This window comes from Arachis stenosperma, chromosome 6 (assembly GCF_014773155.1).
Source record: "Arachis stenosperma cultivar V10309 chromosome 6, arast.V10309.gnm1.PFL2, whole genome shotgun sequence".
Taxonomy (NCBI): Eukaryota; Viridiplantae; Streptophyta; class Magnoliopsida; order Fabales; family Fabaceae; genus Arachis; species Arachis stenosperma.
In genome coordinates, this window is record NC_080382.1 from 18446723 (window position 1) to 18471192 (window position 24470).

General features: G+C 34.0%; 4 protein-coding genes across 4 annotated transcripts; 2 read left to right on the top strand and 2 right to left on the bottom strand.

Moving 5' to 3' along the window:
- Nucleotides 1–6495: 6495 nt before the first annotated feature.
- LOC130935814 (ESCRT-related protein CHMP1B) lies at nt 6496–7448 on the bottom strand. Its single transcript, XM_057865718.1, has one exon. It carries the CDS (start codon nt 7315–7317, stop codon nt 6706–6708), a length of 612 nt encoding a protein of 203 aa, XP_057721701.1. The 5' UTR covers nt 7318–7448; the 3' UTR covers nt 6496–6705.
- A 3560-nt stretch (nt 7449–11008) lies between these two features.
- On the bottom strand, nt 11009–12573 carry LOC130935812 (calmodulin-like). The gene is made up of 4 exons (XM_057865715.1): nt 12465–12573; nt 12225–12382; nt 12067–12144; nt 11009–11364 (listed from the first exon to the last, which is right to left on the bottom strand). The coding sequence occupies exons 1-4, from the start codon at nt 12541–12543 to the stop codon at nt 11230–11232; spliced, it is 450 nt and encodes a 149-aa protein (XP_057721698.1). The 5' UTR covers nt 12544–12573; the 3' UTR covers nt 11009–11229.
- A 2733-nt stretch (nt 12574–15306) lies between these two features.
- Nucleotides 15307–20567, top strand: LOC130935036 (peptidyl-prolyl cis-trans isomerase CYP63). The gene is made up of 14 exons (XM_057864581.1): nt 15307–15422; nt 15949–16138; nt 16267–16321; nt 16691–16779; nt 17011–17035; nt 17143–17181; nt 17304–17421; nt 17668–17828; nt 17941–18283; nt 18385–18518; nt 18665–18884; nt 19020–19298; nt 19376–19456; nt 19780–20567. The coding sequence occupies exons 2-14, from the start codon at nt 16055–16057 to the stop codon at nt 20147–20149; spliced, it is 1998 nt and encodes a 665-aa protein (XP_057720564.1). The 5' UTR covers nt 15307–15422; nt 15949–16054; the 3' UTR covers nt 20150–20567.
- A 2313-nt stretch (nt 20568–22880) lies between these two features.
- On the top strand, nt 22881–23608 carry LOC130933796 (guanine nucleotide-binding protein subunit gamma 2-like). Its single transcript, XM_057863409.1, has 4 exons — nt 22881–23000; nt 23190–23242; nt 23383–23427; nt 23524–23608. The coding sequence occupies exons 1-4, from the start codon at nt 22881–22883 to the stop codon at nt 23606–23608; spliced, it is 303 nt and encodes a 100-aa protein (XP_057719392.1).
- Nucleotides 23609–24470: the final 862 nt, after the last annotated feature.

Sequence of the window (24470 nt, forward strand, 5' to 3'; positions counted from 1 at the left end):
AATGTTGGCCGATTCAAATACAATGTCATCAACATAAACTTGAACAAGGAGCATATCATCATTAGATGCTTTAATAAATAAAGTAGTGTCGGTGGTACCCCTTTGAAAATGGTTTTCCAACAAGAAGGCACTAAGCCTCTCATACCAAGCTCTTGGAGCTTGCCTAAGACCATAAAGAGCCTTAGTTAATTTAAAAACATGATTAGGAAACTCTTTATGTTCAAAACCGGGGGGTTGAGCCACATACACTTCTCTATCAATAAAGCCATTAAGGAAGGCACACTTAACATCCATTTGAAACATTTTGAAACCCTTATGGGCAGCATAGGCAAGAAGCAACCTAATTGCTTCCATTCTAGCTACCGGAGCAAAAGACTCATCAAAATCAATACTCTCTTCTTGATCGTAACCTTGGGCCACTAATCTAGCCTTGTTACGAACAACTTGTCCATCCTCACCAAGTTTATTTTTAAACACCCACTTAGTACCGGTAACTTTCTTACCATCCGGGTGAGGTACTAGTGTCCAAACCTCATTCTTGTCGAATTGAGCAAGCTCCTCTTGCATAGCCTTGACCCATGATGGATCTTCAAGAGCTTGTTTGATATTGTTAGGCTCCATTTGTGACAAGAGAGTGAAGTTGCTAGGTTCGGTTTGCCTTTTGGTGGAGGATCTTGTTGTTACCCCTTGAGAGGGATCACCAATGATGAAGTCATGAGGATAACCCCTCATAGACTTCCATTCTCTAGGCTTTCGGACAGGTGCAGAGCTTTGATGAACTTCTGGTGGTCTCACTGTTTCAGTTGCTCGTGCCTGCTCAGGAGACAAAACGGAAGTGTCTCCTCCAATCTGACGAGACAGAACTGGACTGGCAGATTCTTCATTCTGGATAGATTTGGGATTTTCTTTGCTTGTTCCAGCTCCTTCTCCATCTGAATCATTATCTATCACAGTACTGGGAATTAAGTTAGAATCACAAAAAGTAACATGTATGGATTCCTCTATTGTCCTATGCTCCTTGAGATAAACTCTATAGGCCTTGCTTGTGGTGGAATATCCAACAAACATTCCTTCATAGGATTTTGGATCAAATTTTCCAAGGTTTTCCTTATTGTTAAGTACAAAACATTTGCATCCAAAAACATGAAAGTACTTAAGATTTGGAGGGGTTCCTTTCCATAGCTCATAAGGGGTTTTCTTTAACCCTTTTCTAATGATTGTTCTATTCAAAATATATCATGCTGTGTTCACAGCTTCAACCCATAAAAATTTAGGAATCTCATTTTCACATAGCATAGCCCTAGTCATTTCTTGAAGGCTTCGATTCCTTCTTTCAACCACTCCATTTTGTTGGGGGGTTCTAGGGCATGAAAAATTATGAGAAATCCCTAAGTCATCACAGAATTTTTCAAAATCTTGATTTTCAAATTCTCTTCCATGATCACTTCTCAAATGGGCAATTTTCAAATCCTTTTCATTTTGAATTTTCTTGCAAAGGATGGAGAAGGCATAAAATGCATCATTCTTATGAGTAAGGAAAAGTACCCAACCAAATCTAGAGTAACCATCTACCACTACAAGACCATAGTGTTTACCTCCTAAACTTTGAGTTCTAGTAGGACCAAAAAGATCAATATGCAACATTTCTAATGGCCTTTTGGTTGAGATTCCATCTTTTGATTTAAAAGAGGATTTTACTTGCTTGCCCAATCGACATGCATCACAAGTAAGATCCTTATCAAACTTGATGTTTGGAATTCCTCTAACCAAATTCTTTTTAACTAGCTTAGAAATTTGGTACATGCTAGCATGTCCCAACTTTCTATGCCAAAGCCATTTTTCAAATTCAAAAGATGTAAAGCATGTTACATTTTGTTCCTTTAAATCCTCAAGAGTTAATCCATACACATTGTTGCATCTTTTGGCTTCAAATAAAATATCTCCAGTTTTCTCACAAATAACCAAACAAACAAACTTCTTAAAAATAACATCAAAACCTAAATCACACAATTGACTAACACTAAGTAAGTTATGTTTCAAACCATTTACAAGAAGCACATCATTTATACAAGATGAAAAGTTTTTACCAACTTTTCCAACAGCCACTATTTTTCCTTTTGCATCATCTCCAAAAGTGACAAGCCCTCCATCATATTCATCAAGCTTTATGAAGAAGGTTGTCTTTCCGGTCATATGCCTAGAGCATCCGCTGTCCATGTACCACATATTTTCTTTCTTCTTGGAAGCTAGGCATACCTGATTTACCTCATTTTCCATGAGACAGGGCTGTGATTTAGTCTCAGATTCTTCATCATCATCATCTGAATCATTTTCCAAATCTTCCCATGAAGCCATCAGTCCCTTCCTTTTTTCTTTTTTCGGCTTTTCCTCCTTCTTTAACTTGGGACAGTCAGATTTAAAATGCCCCATTTCCTTGCAATTGTAACAGATTACTTTGCTAAGGTCTTTCTTCATCCTCCTTGAGCTGCTGCCTTTGCCTTTGAGTTTCATCATTTTCCTGAATTTTTTTGCAAACAACACAAACTCATTTTCAGAAGAATTATCACTGGATTCATCATCCAGAGGGTTAGTCACAGAAGAAAAAGCAATTCCTTTCTTTTTTGAATCTTTTTTCAAATAGGAGTTTTCAAAAGCAAGAAGATTTCCTCTCAAATCATCAAGTGTCATGGAATCTAAGCTACTACTCTCATAAATAATTAAAGCTTTTGTTTCCCACTCTTTTGTAAGACATCTCAACACTCTTCTCACTAGCACAGATTCTGAATGAGTAATTCCAAGAGCATCTAAGCCAACAATAATGGAGTTGAACCGTTCGAACAGTTCATCAATGGACTCTCCTTCCTTCATTGCAAACATTTCATATTCCCTGTTTAACATGTCTGTCCGAGTCTTCTTTACAATGGTGGTTCCTTCATGAGTGATTTGCAACTTGTCCCAGATTTCCTTTGCCGTTGTGCATCGTGATACTCGTCGATACTCCTCAAAGCTGATGGCACAGTTGAGCAGATTGATTGCCTTGACATTTAACTCCACCTTCTTCCTATCTTCCTCGGTCTAGCTTGCTTCTGGTTTAAGAGTGACCACTCCTTCAGCACTTGTGGTAGATGGGAATTGAGGACCTTCTAGGATAATTTTCCATAGTCTGTAATCCACTGATTGTACAAAAATCTTCATCCTCTCCTTCCAATAGGTATAATTTTTCCCATTGAAAAGGGGAGGTCTGTTGCTTGATTGACCTTCAGCCAGATTGTAAGACACCACGTTTGCGCCACTGTTTTCTGCCATGAGGATCTTTACTCCAAGCTGCAAAGCTTGATCTCTTTGAGACCAAGCTCTGATACCAATTGATGGTTCCAGTGGCTAAGAGAAGGGGGGTTGAATCTTAGCCCCCTTTTTGCTTGATAACACTTGCTGACTTGTCAGACTAATTCTGGAAACTTTTACTCTTTTTATCTCTTCACTACACACGAGACTTTTTGTTTTGTCTCGTCCCTAGCCACGAGACTTTTCTTTTTGTCTCGTCACTTGGCACGAGAAACTTCTGGTTTTTGCTCCTGTGTAGTTGAAAACAGAAAAGGAGTAGAAAGGAGAAGAAGATTGCACCCAGATATATCCTGGTTCGGCTGCTAAGTGCAGTGCAGCCTACATCCAGTCTCCATCACAAACATGATGAAATTTCACTATAATCAATCTGATTACAACTTGTAAAGTGCTAACCCAACTTACAAGGGGATTCCCACAGAATCATGATACACAACATAGATGAACAAATGACCTCTAAGACATCTATGGCTTTTTCTTTTAATTTTGCTCTCTCTGCCTTTTTTCCGCTCTATGGCTTTTTCATACAAACCTCACTTGTTTGCCTTTTTCCATGAGACTCAAGACATGACAAAATTAAACAGAAAAATACTAAACAAAAAACATTGAAGGAGAAGAGAAAACTGTTAGCTCAGGTAGCTCTGAGAACTCTGTGCCTTGCACTCTCAAATTTTCTCCTTGCTCCAAACAGTGGCTGTTCTCTCTTATTATAGAAGAGAGAAGCCTCCACTATTGAAGCCAAAAAAACCGAAATAACTTCTTCCTCCTTCAACAAAACGGTTCGGCCACATAGAGAGAGAAGAGATAACCATGTAGAACCCAACATGCAATTACCTCCAGTTCTTTCTTGACCATCACTCTTAATCAATCCGAGCTCTCCATCCTTGGCTTGCTCTCCAAGATGGATTTCTGGCCCTTGATGCTTCATGATGATAATGACTTCATCTGCTTTACTTTCTGCCTCAACCATCACTTCGCCACTCTAACTACTCCCTGTGGTAGTTGAGCAGAATCAAAGACAAGCCATTCTCCAAGAATCTCCTCCATGCTGGCCGAATCTTCACCTTCCATTTTGAGCATGAAAAGCTCAAGATAACCTCACCAAATCTAACCATATTTGGTGAATATCTCAGCCACAACTCATTTTTATTTTAGTATGTTTTCTTGCCATCATTAGCTTGATGGTCTTGATGCATGCAACTCCTTCTTTTTCTTTGTTGATGAGCACGGCGTCCATGGTTTACTGGACAAAGACCGAAGAAGAAACAAGAAAGAGATGGGAGAAAGAAAAGAATCTGAAGAAAAGCAATACAAAGTGGTTAAACAAATTAATTGAGAATAGCTTGCTTTTACTTCCCTAGCTTAGAGTGGCGTGTTTGTCATAATAGTCATCAATCAATTCAGCTGAATTTTTTTCTCTCTCATATTCCTCATGCATTAATTAACAATGTAATAGATTTTGAAATCCATCACATGGTTAAAGGCTTGGTTCCGTTGGAAGCACTTTGCTTTCATTTTTCTTTGGTTTCGAACCAAGGTTGGAACTATTTTTCACTAATAGAATTTGGGCTTGTAACATTGAAATTAAAACTGGCCCATTTGGTTAACATTTGCTTTCCTGATGGAATTGGGATCAAGCAATGAACACATAGGAAGGCTTTCTTTGGGCTTATAGAAACAAGATTTTCTGGCCCAACTGATAAAACCGTTTCAGCCAAAAAATCTCACAATAAGAATTACATCGGGCTGAAATTTATTTTATTGGGCTTGAGATCTTTCTTTTTTTATTTCGGCCCAATTATAAAACCTGCAACACAAAATTATTAATTAACATATGTTAACTGAAAATCAACTTAATAATTTTGTAATTAATTATTTCAATAATGTTTGTTCATCATCAAAACTAAATTAGAGTTTTCCAAACTCATCAGTTTTCATAGAATTCCATCGCCTTTGTTATTTAAGATATTATTTTATACAGAGGGATATGAATTGTAACTAAATTTCTTTTGGATTCTCTTGTATAATATTTATTATTATTAATAAATATTTGATTATTATTACTTGGCGTGCTTTGATGAATGAGTTTGATTAATAGAAACAAAAGTTTTTGGCTTTTTCTTAAAAATTGAAACTCGAAATCGAACTAAAAGCTCAATATTAAATAGTAAGTACAAAAAACAGGTCAGTAACGCCTTGCTTTTAGTACGATCATGACGTGCTAAAAGTTAGGGCGTTATACTTTGAGTTCTTATTTACTATTTATGACGCAAAAACTGATGTGGAGTTACTTCTTATAATAGGTGGACCATAAATAGAAACGGAGATGAATTTCCTACTGAAAATGGTCTTAGAGCATGTCCAATAGCGAACAAATGAAAGGCCCATTTACTATTTGTCTGACAAAAAGTAAAGACCAACAGTTGGAGCAAAATAAAAATGAGTTCCATCATAATATATTCATTGTTTTTTTATGTTTGGGATGTGTACCTTAGGAACTGGTGGAATGGGAGCACACGAGTAAAGTGCAAGGGTAGATGCATGCATGCGGTCATGATGCTCATGTTGCTATGCTTCTCAGTGCTGCAAAGATCTTCAAAGAGCATGAAAAAGATATCCAAGTGTTTGTTTTGATCCTTCTTTTTTCCTCTAAATAATTATACGTGATGATATTTTTCATATCAGTTACAATGTTTGTGTGGTCATTATTCTCCAGTTTGCCATCTTCTCAATCTCAAGAATGTTTGTGGCTCTGCTGTTGAAGTTACTGTCTTTTTTATAATGCATATGTATAAAAGTCAAATATGGTTGTGTTTTTGATACATGCCAAGATTGCTACAATCATTCTATTAATACATCCGTGATTGTTGTCGAAGAGAATCCTTGACCAAGATCCAAGAAACCAAGATGGGAGAATAACAACAATAAGTGTGGAATTCATCAATCCAGCAGCGGAATTCATCGCATTCCACCATTCATCAACTCCCTATCATTGCATTTTTCTCTTTTAACAGCTTTCCATTTTTATATCATCAATGAGAAACTACTTCCATAAATGCTATTGCAACAAAAACTAATATGAGCATTATATCATCAACATGCCTAACGGGCATATCAATCAAGCAAATTTTGAACATAAATGCTAAGTCGGCATAATAAAACAGCAATAAGATTTTAGGAACCAAATTCAGTAAAATATACACAAACCACTCCTCTCGTTCATTCTCAACACCGTTCAGTACCAACAATCATGATCATCAACATTATTTAGTTCTAGTAATAGTAACGATAATCAACAATATAGCGTATGTAACACTGCATTCACAAAACGATTCTTCCAACCGTTCTTCAAAAAATCATAAGTTAACCTCTAGCCTTGAGCTCGGCAAGGCGCCTAGAGAGGTCGTCCTCGTCGACCTTCTCGGTCTCCTTCGCCGGCACGGCGTGCGCTGCCGGCTGAGGGAGTCCGACGGAGACCTCAAGGCCGTAATCATCGGCGACCTGTTGCATGAGACTGTTGACCTCTCCCTCCGGCGTGGAAAGCGACGTGGATCCAGCCATGGAGCTTTCCATGAACTCAGCCTGGACCTCCATGTTGACGAACTGCTTCTCGAACTGATCCATTGTCTCCGACATCTTCTGAAGGTTTCCGGTGTTGAGCGATGACTCGAGGGACTTGACGATGTTCCCCATGGACTTGCTTATGGTGGACATCTTGGCCTGCGTGTCGAGGCGAGCGACGACGGCGTCTAGGCGCGATGCAAGGCGGAGGTAGTTCATCTGTTCGGTGCGCTTGCGGATGGCGTTCTCCGCGTAGATTCGAGCGCCGTCCATGTTTCCTTTCTCGATGGCCTTCTTGACCTTGAGCTTCTCCGATTTCTCTTCCTTCTCGCACTTTCGTGCCTGGCGCTGTAGCGATTTCGAGGTGAATTTGAGTTCCATGACCTGGTTCATCAGCTTCTCCGTGTTCCCCATGATGATTGATTCGATTAGCGCTTCCAAAAAGGGATTACCTAGGGTTTTTTCAGAGACAAATTGGGAAATTTTGAAACAACGGGCAGAAAAATAGAAAAGAAGAAAAGTTGTATTGTGCTGTTTAATGTGGAAAACAGGGAAAGTGTATAGCATTTACCACACGGTTTGGGCTTCTTCTTCGAAACTCCTTTTTTGTTATTCTTTTCAGACTCGCACACGGCCCATTTATTTATTCGAACATGCAAAATATATTGAGCTTGGAAATATGATTACAATTATGTAACTAATAGTCCTGCATCATGGTTTAGCTTAAGTATTGTTTTACTTATTGTCCAAAAAAATAATATGCACTGATGGTGTTCAGAAAATTATATCAAAGTATTTTGAGCAAAGTAGATGGGGAAGGAATAGCAAGTTCAAAGAAAGCATCAAACTATAACAATAACAAAAGTGACTAGTTTAGGAATCATGAGTAATATGTAATATGTTATGTTGTTATTAAAAATTTTTGCTTTAAAATAGAAAGCATGCATGTAATAATTTTTTTCGGTTTTGCTAGTAGATAATGACTTTTGTAAACAATGTGAACAATAGACTTTAAAATTATTTCAATAAAATAAAAACACATTATACCCCTACAAAAATCACGGAAATCACAAGTGGAGAAAGGGGGTTATCGTATGCGTAACTGCATTGTTCACTAAATTCATTGTCTACCTATACTTTTTCTAATTTCTTTTGTATATTTGTATCTTGGAGTATGAATATTTATTAACTTGCATGAAATTTAAATAATTAAATATGACTATAATAATATCATGAATGGTTGAACTTGTATAGAAAAAGGTGTCAAGCATGAAGTCATAACTCTTTACAATTTAGAGAGAAAGCTTAGAGTCCTGGCAATTCTAAATCTACGAATATGTTGATTGTTTAGACATTATATTGTTAAAAAAATAAAGTGCTAGTAATTTACGTATATTTTAGAATAATATATCAAGTACTATAAGCAAAGAGAGCATAATATAAATTTGAACGAAAGAAAATAACATATTTCAAAGGAGGAATTAGTGATTATGAAACTAAAAATAATGCAAAATAAGAGGATAAACTTTAATAATGTAGTTTTAATTGACATATTTTTGTATAGATTTTGAGTTCAATGTCTGTTGTCTAAATATTTTTTATTTAAACTTGTACATTTGGTTGAAAACAATTTAAGATATAAACATATACAACAATAATAATTGAGAAAAGTAAATAAGTAATTATTGATTTTTTCTGCATTTGACATCATATGTGAATATGGTAAATTATTAAATTCGTCTTTGATTTATGATCGTTTTATTTTATTTTTTGATGAAATTTATGTTACTCCAATTTAAAAAAAAAATTAGCTTACTTTAATTTTTGTGATGATTAATAAAAATTAGTTTATTTTAAATTATTTTATTATGTTTATTTAATTTATTTATTTTAGTCTAGTTTGTTGGCGCATAACTTATTAGATTATAAAAGACATCATGTATAAATTAGATCGGATTGACTATATTATCATTAAACTTTTATAACTGATATAATATCTAATTATATTTTTTATGTGTTTAAAATTTGTATTATTAGTTGGAGTCTCAATTTTAATTATGACTTTTTTATTAGGGTACTCACGCGGATCTTATGGACGAGAAGGAATTTACTAGCGCAGCCAAACAAAGAGATCAGGACACACTTCAGGTGTGCTGAATGTTTGAGCATGTAACTTGTATGATTGAGAGGAACCATAATTTGGCATTAGTTTCTACTTTGATCAAGAGATAACAATTTGAATCTCATATTTTTCACTTATCTTGTGGGGAGATTATTATTATCCTACAAAACGTATATTAGTTAGGACTAAATATTGATGGAGATCCTATGAGGAACTGCATCAGTTCATGGGAGCAACTCTACGAGAGACGTTCTATTGAAGACATTTGTCAACGACTGCTAGGATCTGTACCCAAATCCAATGACAGACAGACACAAAACAAGTGGAATTGTCAACCTTTTATGGTTTTGAGATACTATATATAGGTAATTGGAGGCAAACCCGGTAGAGAAGCATCGATGATACATCATGCAGATTATTTGAGGCATTATATTTTCGGATGTGTTTGACTTTTGCGTTCACATGAGGTAGTTGTCTTTGTTGAAAGATCTTAGATTAACGTGGATGTTGTCTAGGAATTCAGTTGTACTAGTGTGGCTGTACCTCCAGATGTGACGTGCCACTAATTATAGGTAACAGTGTTAGAATTTGGTTGAATTAGTCTCACATTGTTTAGAATAGCAAATGGAGTGGGTGGCCTAGGCTATAAATATGAGGCTAAGTTCTCCATATTTTTTGTACCAGTCGGAAATACTTAAAGCTTGTATCTGACTTTTCTTTTCCTCTATACCTTTTGATTAGAGAGTGTTGTGAGGTGTAGTTAAATATTTGCTTTGAGAGTGTGGGTGTACTGGGGTACCGGTGTTAGAGAGAAAGAAGTCTATGTGTTGTAACAATTTTCACATAGTGATATTCTCTGGTTGTCATTTGACAACGGCTATGGTTTTTTCTCCAGTAATTGGAGTTTTCACGTTAAATTCTTGTGTAGTGATTGTATCTATTTTATTTCTCTGTGAAAGGTATTTTCTCAAGGGAAAATGATAATGTATTATTCCCAACAAACAGAACGTGGGTGGATACAGTAGATTGTTTCTCTCTTGGGCACATCATCATATACTTTTGTGTCGATTTGAGGGATTTGGCTAGTCCTGATTTTCTCTGATTGAAAGGTATTCATGTCTTTTTTTATTCTGTTTCTTATTGTATAGTTGAAAAATAATAGGCTGGGTCAGCACAAGTTGTGCGTCTGTGAAGTAGTTAATCTCTTCCTTCTCCTCATCAGAAATTTTTATGGGTTCAATCTCTACATCTTCACTATCAGGGTTAATTTGATAGGAATCCGTCATTAGGTCTCTGATCGCAGAACCTTCATGACTTTCAAAATCTACTTGCAAAATCATATTATTAAAATTTTTAGCATTTAACCCCTCTCGACTATTATCAGATCACATATTAAATCAACTATCAACCTTTTAATATTTATTCAAGCTACTTATTTGGAGGGATATCATCACCAATATCTATAGAAGTTCCTCCACACAAATTAATCAAAAGAATAAATTAAATAATTTTAAGAAGTGTACAGTAATCTAACGATTGTGTCCATTTTTTATTAGATATATATTCTTGTTATTATGTAACGGATACTTAAATCACACAAATTTTTATGCAATAATATGTGACTAAAAATAATTTATTTTTTAATTTTGAGAGAGTACTGAAATAATTTTTTCTTTTTAATTTAGACATTCATGTATATGATATGTATATATTATAATATTCCTCTTCTGTTTATATATGACAACAATATTTGAGAAAGAAAAAGAACGGTTTAGATTGTATTTGAAGCTTATTTGAGTGATAATTATCGTACAAAATTCTGTTTATTATTATTTGACATGTAATAATCTGGATTATTAATAACACGTAATCCATTTTTTTTAAGAAAAAGTAATATTGATCTAATACTACCATTATCTCATATCATTAGATCAAACTTCCTGAAATTGAACAAAAAGGAATAAGAAATCTGAAATATTTGTGAAATTTTATATTATTGAAAAGCTTAACGAAAACTCTCTCAACTTCTTAAATGGCACTACATTTATCAACATAGGAGAAATATCTATACAATAATTGTACTGTGCTCATTTCTTTTTTTCAAATTTTCTCTTCAACTTTTACATTTTTCTCATAATAGAAAATACAAATTTTGCTATTGTTTATGTTTTCCTATCTCTATATTTATGTGATAAATGAGATGATCAATGAAGCATCATGACGCTTGCAAATTCTTCATAGCTAACTTGACCATCTCCATCCAAATCTGCCTCTCTAATCATTTGTTCAGCCTCTTCATCTGTCAACCTCTCTCCCATATTCATCATTACTTGTCTCAGCTGTAAAGCATCAAAAATAGTTTCTCAGTGATCCATGAAAATCTCCACTTTGTTATGATAGTATCCGTTTTCCACTAATTTAGGTTATCACATATTATTTTTCAATGATAAAAAAATGTAAAAATATAACAGCTTTAACATTTTGAACTAATCCCATATAACTATCTTTTTTTTTCTCTAAAGACTCAAAAGAAACAATATAACATATATGATGCAGGGGCACAGAGACACGAATAGGAACATCCTTATAAGCGAATTTCAAAATCTTATACGACACAAAGACATATATATATATATATATATATATATATATAAAGTATTTTTTAGATAAATCCTAATAATATTTTTATATTTTTTTAATATTAAAATTTAAATAAATTTTTAATTATTTTTAATGTCTTATTTTAACTATATAAAGTATTTAAAATATTTTTTTAATAAATAATAATATATATTATTTCTAGATTTATTTTAAAAATACATATTAAGAATAAAATTGAACACGCGGATACATAATAGTATTTAGGTGTGTCAAAGCGTATCCCTAGAAGAATTTTTTATTTTTTATTAAGACACAGTTAGACATATCGGACGAATATCGGTGATTGTCATGTCTGAAATGTGTCGAAACAACAACTCAATAAAGTGTTTGTGCTTGGTAGAATAGAACTGAAAACAGGGCAAAATTGATGCATGTTTTACCTCAGTGGCTGATATGTATCCATCTTGATCTCTATCAAATACTTTGAATGCTTCTTTTAACTCCTCAGCCAAATTTTCCTGCCAAATCCATCAAACATTAAATTTCGAAATTGAAAGACAGATTAGGCATGTTAAGCAAGGTAGAAGAAGCTAAGTACCTTCATTTTTGTAGCCATGATATTGATGAACTCTTCAAAATCTATGCTCCCACTCCCGTCAATATCAACTTCACTAATCATATGTTGGATTTCTTCTTTTGTTGCATTACCTTCCAATGATTTAATAATGGTTGCCAATTCATCCACGCTAATAAATCCTATATACATACACTTCCATTCAAATCAGTTTAAAAAACCAAGAAAGAGTTTGGGATAAAAAAGAAAGAAAAATATACACACCGTCATGGTCCTTGTCAATGAAGCTAAAAGCTTCTCGGAATTCAGCAACTTGATCTTCTGTCAATGCATCTGGCGCCATGAAATTAAATTATTGATGTATGAAAACACGAACACGATATATAATGAGAAATGTGTTGTTCATTGTGTTTATATAGAAACATGTATACGCGTGTGGTGTTTCTCATAGTCAAAAGAGGACCAAGGCATAGAAATTTTCCAGAAGGGTCGTCGTCGTTATAGATTTATATTCAATGTGGGAAAAGTTGATCAACAATTCATATTCACTTTCTGCTCCCATTTGATTCCAACTTCTCTTTCATCGGTCAATCAAATGCGACTTTTATAAAATTTATTTCATCACACTTGCATGCCAATTTGCAATAACTCCACGGAATTGCATTGCATACATTAATACATATGTATACTTGATTACTTGCATTTTGATGTAAAAGATAAATGAATTTGAATAATTTGAAGTTTAATTTTTATTATGATTTTTAATAAGAACAAACTTTTCTTAAACAACTAGACATATAATCATCTGTGTAATTTTTTTTAGTTTAAATTTTTGAAAGGAATATCATATATTAAATATTTTTTACTAAAAAAATAAGAGACGTGTTAGACATATAACTATTCATATGTTTTTTTATATCAGTTTAAATTTATGGGATAAGTGATAATAGTTAATAAAAAATAAATGAACAAAAAAAATTAAGAGTTTGAATTCTTATTGTAAAAAAAAAGATAAATACTATTTTATTATTAGTTGAAAAAGAAACAATTTCTAATCTTCTTTTATTTTACTATTGAAATGAAAAACTATTATGCGGAGCCATTTATAAGTACGGATAACTTTTTTCAAAATATTATTTTGGACTTTAAAAACAAATAAATGAATAATGAAGAAATATAAGTAGATTGAAATAGCTTATTGTGCAGGTTATCTAAGTCCTTTATCCTTATCGGATTCTTGATATTTTTATAACTCATTAATGGAGAAATTAAAAAGCGTTTCAACATTCATAAAAGTGTGTTGTGATGACTTTTCTGATGGCTTGACTATATATAGCTTTTCATTAGTATTTCATGAACACAACCCCTTATTTATAAGCTTAGGAGACACATGATATACTATAAACTCCGTACTTTTAAATCAATCATTAAAGTATTTGGGCAGAGTTTCAACATGGTCAGTAGTAAGATCTTGTAATTTTGTGGTTCGTGTTTAATATTGGAAAGCTAATATCAATTTAATTGTATATAAAACCTTTTTTTTATTTTGGTTATTTTAACCGCATTTGTATGCCAACAAAAAAAATTGATAAAAATATAAGATAAAGTATATCGTTGAATTACTAAACTAAAAAAATTAAATTGATAATTAAATAATAAAAAAAATAAATTTTGATATTTTTGTAATATTTTTTTTAAATTTATTTATATTTTAGTTATAAAAAATATAAATAAACAATTTTTAACCAGTTAATTTTAAACAATTGTAATTAATAATTATTAATTTTATATTTTTAAAAAATAAAATTTAAATAATTATTAACTAATGATAATTAAGTAGTATAAAGTGTTGTTAAGTACACAATAATTTTCGTAAACAATGTAAATAATAAATTTTAAAATTAGTCTAATAAAAAACACACTATACTTCTATAAAAATTACAAATAAAAAAAAGAGGTTACTATATACATAACTGCATTGTTCATCAAATTTATTATCTTACTCTACTTTTTCTAGTTCAAAAATATTCATTAACTTGTTATTAGTAGACCTTTATTAATTAACTAACGGGATTGTTTAGTTATATTTTTCCTATACCAACAACAACAAAACTACCCACATGAATTATGTGGCCATAACAGAAGCTCCTTGATGACAAATGCCGGGGCTTCTTATACTATTATGACGCTTAGTTATTATAATTAATTAAAAGTAACACATCAAAACAAACAACTTTGATGGAAATTTGAGTGCGTAGGAAGAAGAAGTGGGAGGATAAACATAAACAATTAAATTAAGCAGCGCGTTGAACAATTGTTTGAATGCATAAAAAGGCTGAGTCGGCGCTGTCGCGTCTATCAAATATCAACAACGCCGCAACTGCATGGTTAGTTGTGACTTGTGAGAACAGCTCCCAACACAAGTACACAACTATAAACGCATAATCTAAGTTCACACATCATATATTCATAATTCTTATTTTCTTCACCTATAAAATTCATCAATAAATTTATGTTCTTTATAAACTACTCACTCCTGCAAAATTCACATTCATTCCAAATTCTCTTCTTTATAATATTTTAGTAATTATGCTACGTATATACAAAATATCAACATGAAATCTACATTGAATTAACGACTTGTTTATATATTATCAACTTTTATTTAGGTCAATATTATTCTTTGTTATTTTTATTTCCATATATATAATCTCATAAGAAGATGCTACATAAATATAAAATATAAATAGCTAACGAATTATAGTTCAAATGACATAATAATCTCTTTATTCTCATCTAGAATCGAATCTCACTCCTAATTTAAAAAAAATTAAAAAAAAAACATGATGAATGATTTATTTATTTATTTTAATTAAAACGGGGCTAAGAGCCCTCGATGAGTGATTCGTTAGTGCGCAATCATTTTGCACAAACGTTTACCATTTATTGTTTGAACTGGATCCGTTCCTTTTATTGTCACACATTAACTGGGCCTGGATTTGTTTAGTTTGGGCCCAGGTTCCAGTATTTTGGGCCTTTAGTTTAGGTTCCATTTCGACAATACATGGAGCATGTTGCTTTGTAGTTTGTGGCTTCTTCTTCGAAGTTTGTCCCCAATCTACAGTGAAAGCAGCTCAGCTCAATTGCGAAAGAAAGAATCTCCTTTTCTTTTGTTACTGAGCAGAGACCGTTCTTGTCTCCATTCTTGATTCCTTCACGCTGGTTAGCTCTCCTCTCTATTTCTCTGTGCATGCCCTAACTCATTGAAGCAGGAATATGAAGCTCACTTTTCTAGAACACAGAGCTATCTCTTTGGATACTTGAGATTCTAAATGCTCTTTCCAATTAATGCTTCGATCTAGGTTTTTTTATATTGATCGCATTGCTACCTGCATTCCGCTACCTTTTGTATGATTTATGGTTATTGAAGAACTTTACTTTCACTGCACATTGAATGGACATTTCATGTTAGGGTTTAGGGTTTAAGCCTCAGGATTTTGTTGCGTTTTTGCTGAATTTTTTTTAGAAGATTTGCTAGCACCATTTATCACTGTCATCGTTCGATCATATTCATATGTAACGACGATTCTTAAGAAAGAAAAGAAATTGATGTTTTGGGGGTAGGGACGCTGGTTGTGAACTTGTTGAATAGACTCGAGTTATTTCCTCCGACCATAATTTCTAATTTGATATTTGAGAGTTGTTTGTGTTTGATGCGTAACAATAGCACCTTGTTTCTTTTCAACAGAACAACATGAGCATGGAGTGACTTTTGTGACACACCTCTTTGGAACGTTTCTTCTGAGTTGTGATTGTTGTCTTACACTAACGTGATCCGGACTTGTACTCTTAGCATGGTGATGGGTTTGGAAAAGGATCCTCGTGTGTTTTTAGATGTCTCAATTGGTGGGGACCCTGTGGAAAGAATTGTAATACAGGTATTAACTATTGAGTTCAAACAGAAAGTCAGAAAATTTCTTGTTTGCATTCTGTTTGATATTTATATATAGTTGAAATTCTTGGCATCATGGGATTGTATGAGGTTTATGCTCTTAAAATTGTGCAGCTTTTTGCTGGTGTTGTTCCCAAGACAGCTGAGAATTTTCGGGCACTCTGTACAGGTATCTTTATATTATTCAAATACATATCCTTTTACAATTCTATCTGTTCTTTATTTGTTTGGTCCTGCTTGGAGAAAACATAATTCATAGAATTTTCTAATGTTAAACCGTCGAGCTTCTTGTTGACCAAGGAGTTTTGGTTCACTGGTTAGGTAGACACTAGCAAATGGTAAAGGTCCAGAATTTAAAATGTTTGTATGAATATGGACTAGGCATTGTTATAATTTTGCAATCTTTTATTAGTTGAATGATGCATGATCTTAACTTCTACTAAATGGATTTATAAGGTAACCCTTTCTGAAAAGGGGAAAAAAATTTTACATGTATCTTTCAGGCTATTATTGTAGATGTTCTGTCTTCTGTTTGTAGGGGAGAAGGGCATTGGGGCATCCACGGCGAAACCTTTGCATTATAAAGGGACAAGTTTTCATCGAATAATTAAAGGTTTTATGGCTCAAGTAAGTTGCCCTTCATGGTTATTCTGTTCATGATTGTTAAAGCTAATTATGGAGTACTTGAGTAGATATCTTGTCATCTTGGAGTTTTATAGTTTATGAGTTAATTTTGTGGCTGTGAGGTGACAGCATTGACATTGCCTTTGGACTTTGCATCATTTTTGGTGTGCACATGAGTGTTTCGTTATTTTCTCATTTCAATATCCGATAATTCACCCGCTTTTTTCTTGACAGGGTGGTGATTTTTCAAGGGGCAATGGTATGCTTTTTATTTTTATGGTTTGCCCCTCTCATTGGATCTGTAGACAGCTTTTTGACTTCTTTACTTTACCAAGATTTCTAAAAGCAACCATTGACTGATGACAGGCACTGGTGGGGAAAGTATATATGGAGGAAAATTTGCAGGTAAATTTACTATCTGAGAGGAAGTTTATGAATATTCAAAATTTGAAAGGAAATATCACTTATTGTCGATTGGTTTAATGATCTATTAATAATCTTTACATGCAAATACTTCTTTGTTGCAGATGAAAATTTCAAACTATCACATGATGGACCTGGTGTTCTTTCCATGGCTAATAGTGGAGCTAACACAAATGGGTCTCAGTTCTTTATTACCTTTAAGCGCCAACCACATCTTGATGGGTATGGAAGCTTTCCGTATTTTTTGTTTAAGTTTGTTATGTTCTTATTTGTGTACCAAATCTGGATTACTTCTTGTTGATCTGCCTAGAATTTTGCACAGAAGTCTGTTTTCCAGTTCTGTTGCTGCTACTGTTGTTGTTTTATATGGCCTTCTTTTATGTTTTCATTTTGCTCTGAAAGTTATAGTTTCCAATTTTCCTTGTCAAATGGCACGGTTTTAAATAATAATACCTTCACACCATGTAGTAAACACGTTGTTTTTGGGAAAGTTGTCATGGGAATGGACATCCTGAAGAAAATTGAGCTGGTGGGATCTTCTGATGGGAAACCTGTTCAGCCTGTCAAAATTATTGATTGTGGTGAAGTTTCGGAGACAAAAGTCCAGCATGCTGTTGAGAAGGACAAGGGTACTTGTTAAAGAAATAAACATTGATGAAGATGTTATGACGTTGTTGTTTCTATATGCTGCAACTCAAATTTTTTGTAATGTTTATATATTTATATTTTTTTTCATGTTAGGGAAAAAGAGAAAATCAGGGAAATCTGTATCTCCTGATGATGGTTCTGCCAAAAGATCAAGGGGTAGAAGGAAAAAAACTTCAAAAGATACTAAGAGAAGGAAGAAGAGATACTCAACATCAGATAGTGATAGTAGTAGCAGTGACAGTTATTCCTCAGATTCTGAATCAGATTCAGATTCTGAATCAGATCCATCCCATTCTGATTCAAGTTCCTCTAGCTATGGAAAGCATCGGAAGAGGAAGGTGGATAAGCGCAAGCATGAGAAGAAGAGGAGAAAGGGACAAAAGCATAGAAGGCGCCAGCACACTAGAAGTAGAAGATCAAGACACAAGTCCAAATGGTATTGTTTCGAGGTTTAACTAGTCTTTAGCATGGTCTCTTATGTTTCTCCCTCAGAATTTGCATGATAACTGCTTTAATTGAACTACTTACCTGTTTCAGGAGTTCAGAGGATTCAAGTGATACAGAAAGTGAAAGTTCTAGTGCTAGTGGCAGTAGTTCTGGCAAGGAAAAGGCTGATCGTCGTGGCTCTAGATCTAAAGCACTTGCTGACAATAAACCACAAAGGAATTTAGGTATGTTATGTGTATCATTCTTTTGTACATGTCCTCCAACTCTCACCTTTCCCCTTTCTTTGAACACGAACTGGGGGGAGTAAAGGACATTTATGAGTAATGTTATGTAGATATTGCTGTCTAAGCTACCATTGCTCTTGGTACAGACACAGGAAAGCAATCTTCTAGTCCCCCTATAAAAAGTAAAAGTATTTCAGAACAAGGGATGGATACTAAGGCTAGAAGAACTGTGGACAAGGAATCACATGAAGAAGGTGAACTGTCTCCGGAAAATGATGAACTTCTGAATAATGGGCATGATACTCGGGCCAAACTTAGTAAACCTTCTAAGCAACAGACCTATTTAGATGATTCAGATCAGAATAGGTTTCACCTCTTGGCTTTTTATATTATCTCATTTGAAATCTTTTGAAATTTTGCATAATTTAATGTCAACTCCATCCAATTATAAGAATGCATCTCCAGTTTTTCTTATTTTTGTCATATCCTTTTTTCTTTCAGAGGTGCAAGTCCTGGAAGAGGTCCTGCTGGGAAGTCTGGGGAGCTAAACCAGGGACACAGTGTATTGGCTAGTCCTGGTCAAAAAGCATCTGAACCAGCATCTAAAACCCAGGGCTTTTCGAAAAGTCCTTCCCCACATGGTATGCCTAAGCGTATAAAAAAAGGACGTGGCTTTACAGAGCGCTATGCCTTTGCACGCAGATATCGTACTCCATCTCCTGAACGTTCTCCCCCTGCATATCGTTATGGCGATAGAAATATTAGAAGGAACTTTGACAGGTATGCCTATATCATTTTGCTAAGCTAGATTCTTTGGAACATGTTGGATATTGTTCTCAGTTTTATGTTATTTTTAGAAACTCAAGCTACAGAAGATATTCTGAGCGCTCCCCTCCAAGACGTTTCCGGAGCCCACCAAGGGGTGGAAACCGTCCAAGGTGCTTCCTCCCTCTCATTTGCCGTCACGTCGTTATCCCTTGTTACCTTTTATTGTTACTTAACGAGATCTTAACCATATATAACTGGAATTGTCTATGCACATGCTGTGGCATGATGGATGCTTCATTAAACTAATTTTTCTTCGAACTATAACTGCATTTTCATGGTTATTGTGTTCTTATACTATACCTTTGTTCTCCTTTCTTATGTTTTTCTGTAATTTCATTTTGATATAAACAAGTAGTGTTTCTCTCATGGAATCTAGTACACAAAAATGGAAAACAATAGTGCTTGAGCTTAATACATATACTTGTTATTTTAGATACCAAAATAGAAGAAGTCGAAGTAGGAGCATCTCTCGCAGTCCAGTGCGTGGCCATTTTAGAGACCATGGTCGCAGCCAGAGTCCAGTACGTAGTCCTAGTCCTGAAGACAGGAGGCCTCCAATAAGTGACAGATTGAAATCCCGACTTGGTCCTCGTAATGATCTACCCTCTCCGGACAAAGGCAGGTCAAGGTCCAATTCCAGGAGTAACAGATCTTCTAGTTCCAGATCACCTGATGCGACGCCACCAAAAGGACGACATGATAAAAGGACATCATCTCGAAGCAGGTCTAGATCAAGCTCACTGTCTGGACAAAAGGGGTTAGTTTCTTATGGAGATGCAAGTCCTGATTCTGGGGCAACGTAGGTATGGTGCTAGTAGTAAATCTCAAGCCTTGACAGGAGCTAAAATTGCTATACATCCTATAAAAATATCCAGTTGGTGGGAAATGTGGCCATAATTTTTGTCTGCTTATTCATCCGCTTGTCCTTAGTTGAATTAGGATGTTAAACCTGTAGAGCCTATTTTAAGTGTTACCATTTAACTTTAAACCAAGTCACCAAGTCTCCTGAAGCCGTTTAGTTCAAAGTAGGTTGTTGGGGCCAAAACTTTTAAGAGACGCCTCTTAAACTGGTTCCAATTGTACATTATCTTAAGCTGGCATTGTTGTGCTCATTATTTTCTTGAGAATAATTTGTGAACATGATAACATCTCTCCCTTTGTTTCTGACGTGTCATATTTTGGTTGTGAAATGTTAAGTCATTGGTGTTCTACCTCACTCTTCCATTTTCAATGCTTTTGCACAAAAAAATAGAGTAAACAAATAATCATCATCAACAATACTTTGGTTTCTCATTTATAGTTCAGATGGAATAATGAGCACACATTAGCTCAGGTGAAGATTATATACCCATTTTCCATAGATAAAAAATCTTGCAAAATAAATAAAGATGATAGCCAAAAATATAAATATTAGATATTTCAAGTGTACGCTTTAAATTTATTAGAAATAAAAGAATTTCTCGTAATTTCTAATGGAGATTGGAGTCTTTAAGTTAGGGTGCCTCACAGGAAATTAATCCATTGTATACTCGTTGTGTCTGCTAAAAGAAGCCCTTGTAACTTGTAAGTAGCTTTTCACAGCAGACTATTCTTTGAACAAGAAACACTTTTGGATTTGATCTTTCATACATCCCAATCGTTTTGAGTCATTAGTGTAGAATTTTTGTTTGGGCAGTCTAAGATATTTTATAGAGTGAATATCCAATCTGTCATTCACAATTATTTCAAAAGGACTATGAGGCTCTTAACAAAAAAAAATATTCAACTTGGCCTTTGAACTTTATTTTTTTGGGACTAATTAGTCTTTGTACAAAAAAAAAACACTGATACAAGGACTAATAAGTCCCATAAAAATAAAGCTCAAGAGCCATTTAATTTTTTTTTATTTTTTATACGTGGGTCGAATAAGAAAAGCTACTTAACACAAACAATATGTTTTATGTTTTGATCTTTTATGTTTTGCAACTGAGTGTATTGATTCGGGTTAACGCAAACAAAACACTATGATGTTCATTGCGACCGAAAGGTGCCTTTTTTAATGAAAAAGTATAGGGTACTGATTCGACCGTTACAAATATCAAGTAATAATTCGGCATTATGACTCATAATTCGGCCAAATAAAGCATAACTCGGCGTTATGCATTACAAACCGAGTTCAACGGCCTACATACTAGAATCAAAACGTCGGACTAGACATCATCACCCATTAAGCCTTATTACCCATTAAGCCTTATTATTATCCTCCAATTCAGACGATGAAGCAGAAGCATAACCGACCTGTTTCACTCCACCTATAAAGGTATAACATATCCTTAAAGACACATTGAATTCTCAATATTGACATAAGTTTCGGAGTGCTTTTGCAGGTACACTCCCCCCTTGTTCCTTACTCACGCTTAGTGTAATTGGACATCTTCTTGGAGAAAAGTTCGGACTTACATCAAGCTCAAAGGTCAGCACCGAAGATAACAACTCGGCGTCGACTCCCAGAGACCGAGCTCTCCTTCAGGTATCCATACAAGAACAGGTACCAATATACTATTTGTCAACTTATTGCCAATAATAATTAATTATTATATTTTAAATATACGTATAAGAAGACACATAAAAAAAATACATATATAAAGATACTTTCATTAGACAGCTATAAAAAAATATTTTTATTAGACACATCCACAAAGACACTTCTATTAAACACAATTATAAATAAGAGTTAACAGAAATTGCCAAAAATACTGTTGATAACGTAACGGAATTATTTTCTAATTCTTTTTCATATCCATTTTATCTCCAAGGTAAAAAAAAGGAAAAAAAAAGGAAAGAAGATGTACCTCTTATCAAATAACTTTTGAATATCAAAAGTTTTTAACTTTTAACTCACTAATAATAAGCAAAGTTCAAATTCCATTCTTCGGAGAGGAAATAAATTTGAGAATTAGTTATTAAAAACTACTTAATTATGAAAATATCCAATAATTTTTCCAACTCGGACTCAACTTTTATGGATTACGTAATTCAGTAATTCTCATTGCTCCCTACTCATATACTAATACATAGGATATATGATAAGAAATTCAGATGTAATCAATTTCATGTAAAAATAAAAATAATAATTGAGAGTCGTTATATGAAAATTTAGTCAAATCAGTCTATTTATTTAATAGCTCTCAATTATCAAATTTAGTTGACTATACCTAAATTTTCACCCAATTATATATTTCATATTTATTTTGTCTGAAAAGACCAAATTTAAAAAATATAAAAATAATAAAATGCCATAGCATGAGAGCCAAAACATGAAAATACGAAAAGGGAACAAAAAGATCCCAAATAGATAAAAGAAAGAGATTGCTTTTTCTGGTTGGAGGAATGCAAATTGGAAAGGGGGACAGAAAAGAAAAGAAAAGAAAACGTGTTTTTGAAGAGTAGAAAGTAAGTGCGGTGAATGGAAAAGACGATTTGAGTGTGTTGATAGCATTTTAGGTATCGAATGAGGTGAATATCTCCCAATAATCTGAAGCAGTGTGTCTGTGCATGGCGTCAGAAACGGCGTCGTTGGTTGAAATTGAAACGACGACTGTGTCTGAGAAAATAGGGAAGCATAGGATTCTTGCAGAACTCAAGCGCCTCGATCAAGACATCAAATTCCTTCAGGTTCTTTCTTTCTATCTTATAAAGTTTTGTTTTTTGGAAATGGGGATGGGTAAAAGTTGTTAATTTTGATTTGCTTACTTGGAAAGTGAAATCTAATTTTGTTGCAGGCAAAGTTCTTTGCAAATTCTGAATTGTTCTGTTCTCGTTTGTCTTTTAGATTCATTTCCTGTGTTCTCTCGAACTATGCAGGAAGAATTGGAAGAGCTTGAGAAAGCAGATAATGTGTCAATCATATGCATAGAGTAAGCATTTTTTTTGTTTGGGCAAAGATGAAATCAGAAATTGCTGATATATAATACAAGAAGAATGTTGAAATTGATGATGAGATGAACTAATTATTGTCTCAATTAGAAGTTTTATATTGATAAGGCTTAAATTTCAGTTTGCTGCAAAACGTGGAAAGTAGGCCTGATCCACTTCTTCCCGAGTAATTTTCCGTTATCCTTCTGTTTATGCTTTCAATTTGTGTTTTAATGCATAATAATGATGATGATGATGATGATTTAGATGTGTTTGATAACAGAATCCATGGAGCAGTAAACGTGTTATGGGATCGATGGTTTGAAGGTCCTCAGGAGCCACACGAATGTACATGTTTGATTCTATGACTTTAATTAGAGCGTAATTGAGGATATGTACAAGTACAATTATTCTTTTTAACGAACAAATCCTTGGTTTCATTGTTTAAGAAAGACGATGCATGTGAACTGAACAAACACTGCATAAAAAGGACCACATAATAGTTATAAGCACATTCTTATTAGATTCTGCTTTTTCCTTTCTCTTCCTCTGTTCATGGCTTCAGCACAATTAAAAGTTTGACTCACTGCGAAAATAATATCTTAAATACTAAATTACATTAGATCATTAGACCATGTTTGGGTATTTGAATCCAATGCAGCTTATTAAGATACATTAGGCCAAATGGGTTACTTAATGCACAAGGTGAGATTCGAATCCTCGACTCTTGTTTGAGCCGCACGAGCGAGCTGAATACTCGACCAACCTAAGTTAGTGTCTTTTATTAAGGATGTCCTCATCTTTATCCATGGATTATGGGTATATCTAGCTATGCTCCTTTCTCTTAAATGGGCTCAAACACAAGGCCTCCTGCCCACCCAAAAAAATAGAAGAAAAACTGCCAAGAGAGGGCAGTGCTTGGAGGATTGATTATTGATTTATTAATGAAAAGGTAGTAGATAAAGATAAAATGGTTCATGACCAAAAATAGAAAAAGAATGATTAATTTGCACTTAAACTAATGTGAGAGTTTGAATCTTACCTTATAGGTGTAGTAATTTATTGGTAAAAAAAATTTAAAAAAATGTTAGTAAATTGTGATAGAAACAATCGGAGAACACAGACATGTATGGTCACTATAGTATAGAGTAGACATCAGCCAAATTGTGTTTCATTTAAAACTGTTCATACCCTAGCCCAATAATAAAGGCTCAGGTCCAAATAAAAAGC

Coding starts and splice junctions, on each gene's coding strand:
- LOC130935814 (XM_057865718.1), bottom strand. CDS start 7,317: ATGGGGAACACGGAGAAGCTGATGAACCAGGTCATGGAACTCAAATTC.
- LOC130935812 (XM_057865715.1), bottom strand. CDS start 12,543: ATGGCGCCAGATGCATTGACAGAAGATCAAGTTGCTGAATTCCGAGAA. Junction 12,383..12,464: donor CATTGACAAGGACCATGACG/GTGTGTATATTT, acceptor GTATGTATATAG/GATTTATTAGCGTGGATGAA. Junction 12,145..12,224: donor TCATGGCTACAAAAATGAAG/GTACTTAGCTTC, acceptor TGGATTTGGCAG/GAAAATTTGGCTGAGGAGTT.
- LOC130935036 (XM_057864581.1), top strand. CDS start 16,055: ATGGTGATGGGTTTGGAAAAGGATCCTCGTGTGTTTTTAGATGTCTCA. Junction 16,780..17,010: donor TTAAAGGTTTTATGGCTCAA/GTAAGTTGCCCT, acceptor TTTTCTTGACAG/GGTGGTGATTTTTCAAGGGG. Junction 18,885..19,019: donor GATGATTCAGATCAGAATAG/GTTTCACCTCTT, acceptor TTTTTCTTTCAG/AGGTGCAAGTCCTGGAAGAG.
- LOC130933796 (XM_057863409.1), top strand. CDS start 22,881: ATGGCGTCAGAAACGGCGTCGTTGGTTGAAATTGAAACGACGACTGTG. Junction 23,243..23,382: donor GTGTCAATCATATGCATAGA/GTAAGCATTTTT, acceptor CTTAAATTTCAG/TTTGCTGCAAAACGTGGAAA. Junction 23,428..23,523: donor CCTGATCCACTTCTTCCCGA/GTAATTTTCCGT, acceptor GTTTGATAACAG/AATCCATGGAGCAGTAAACG.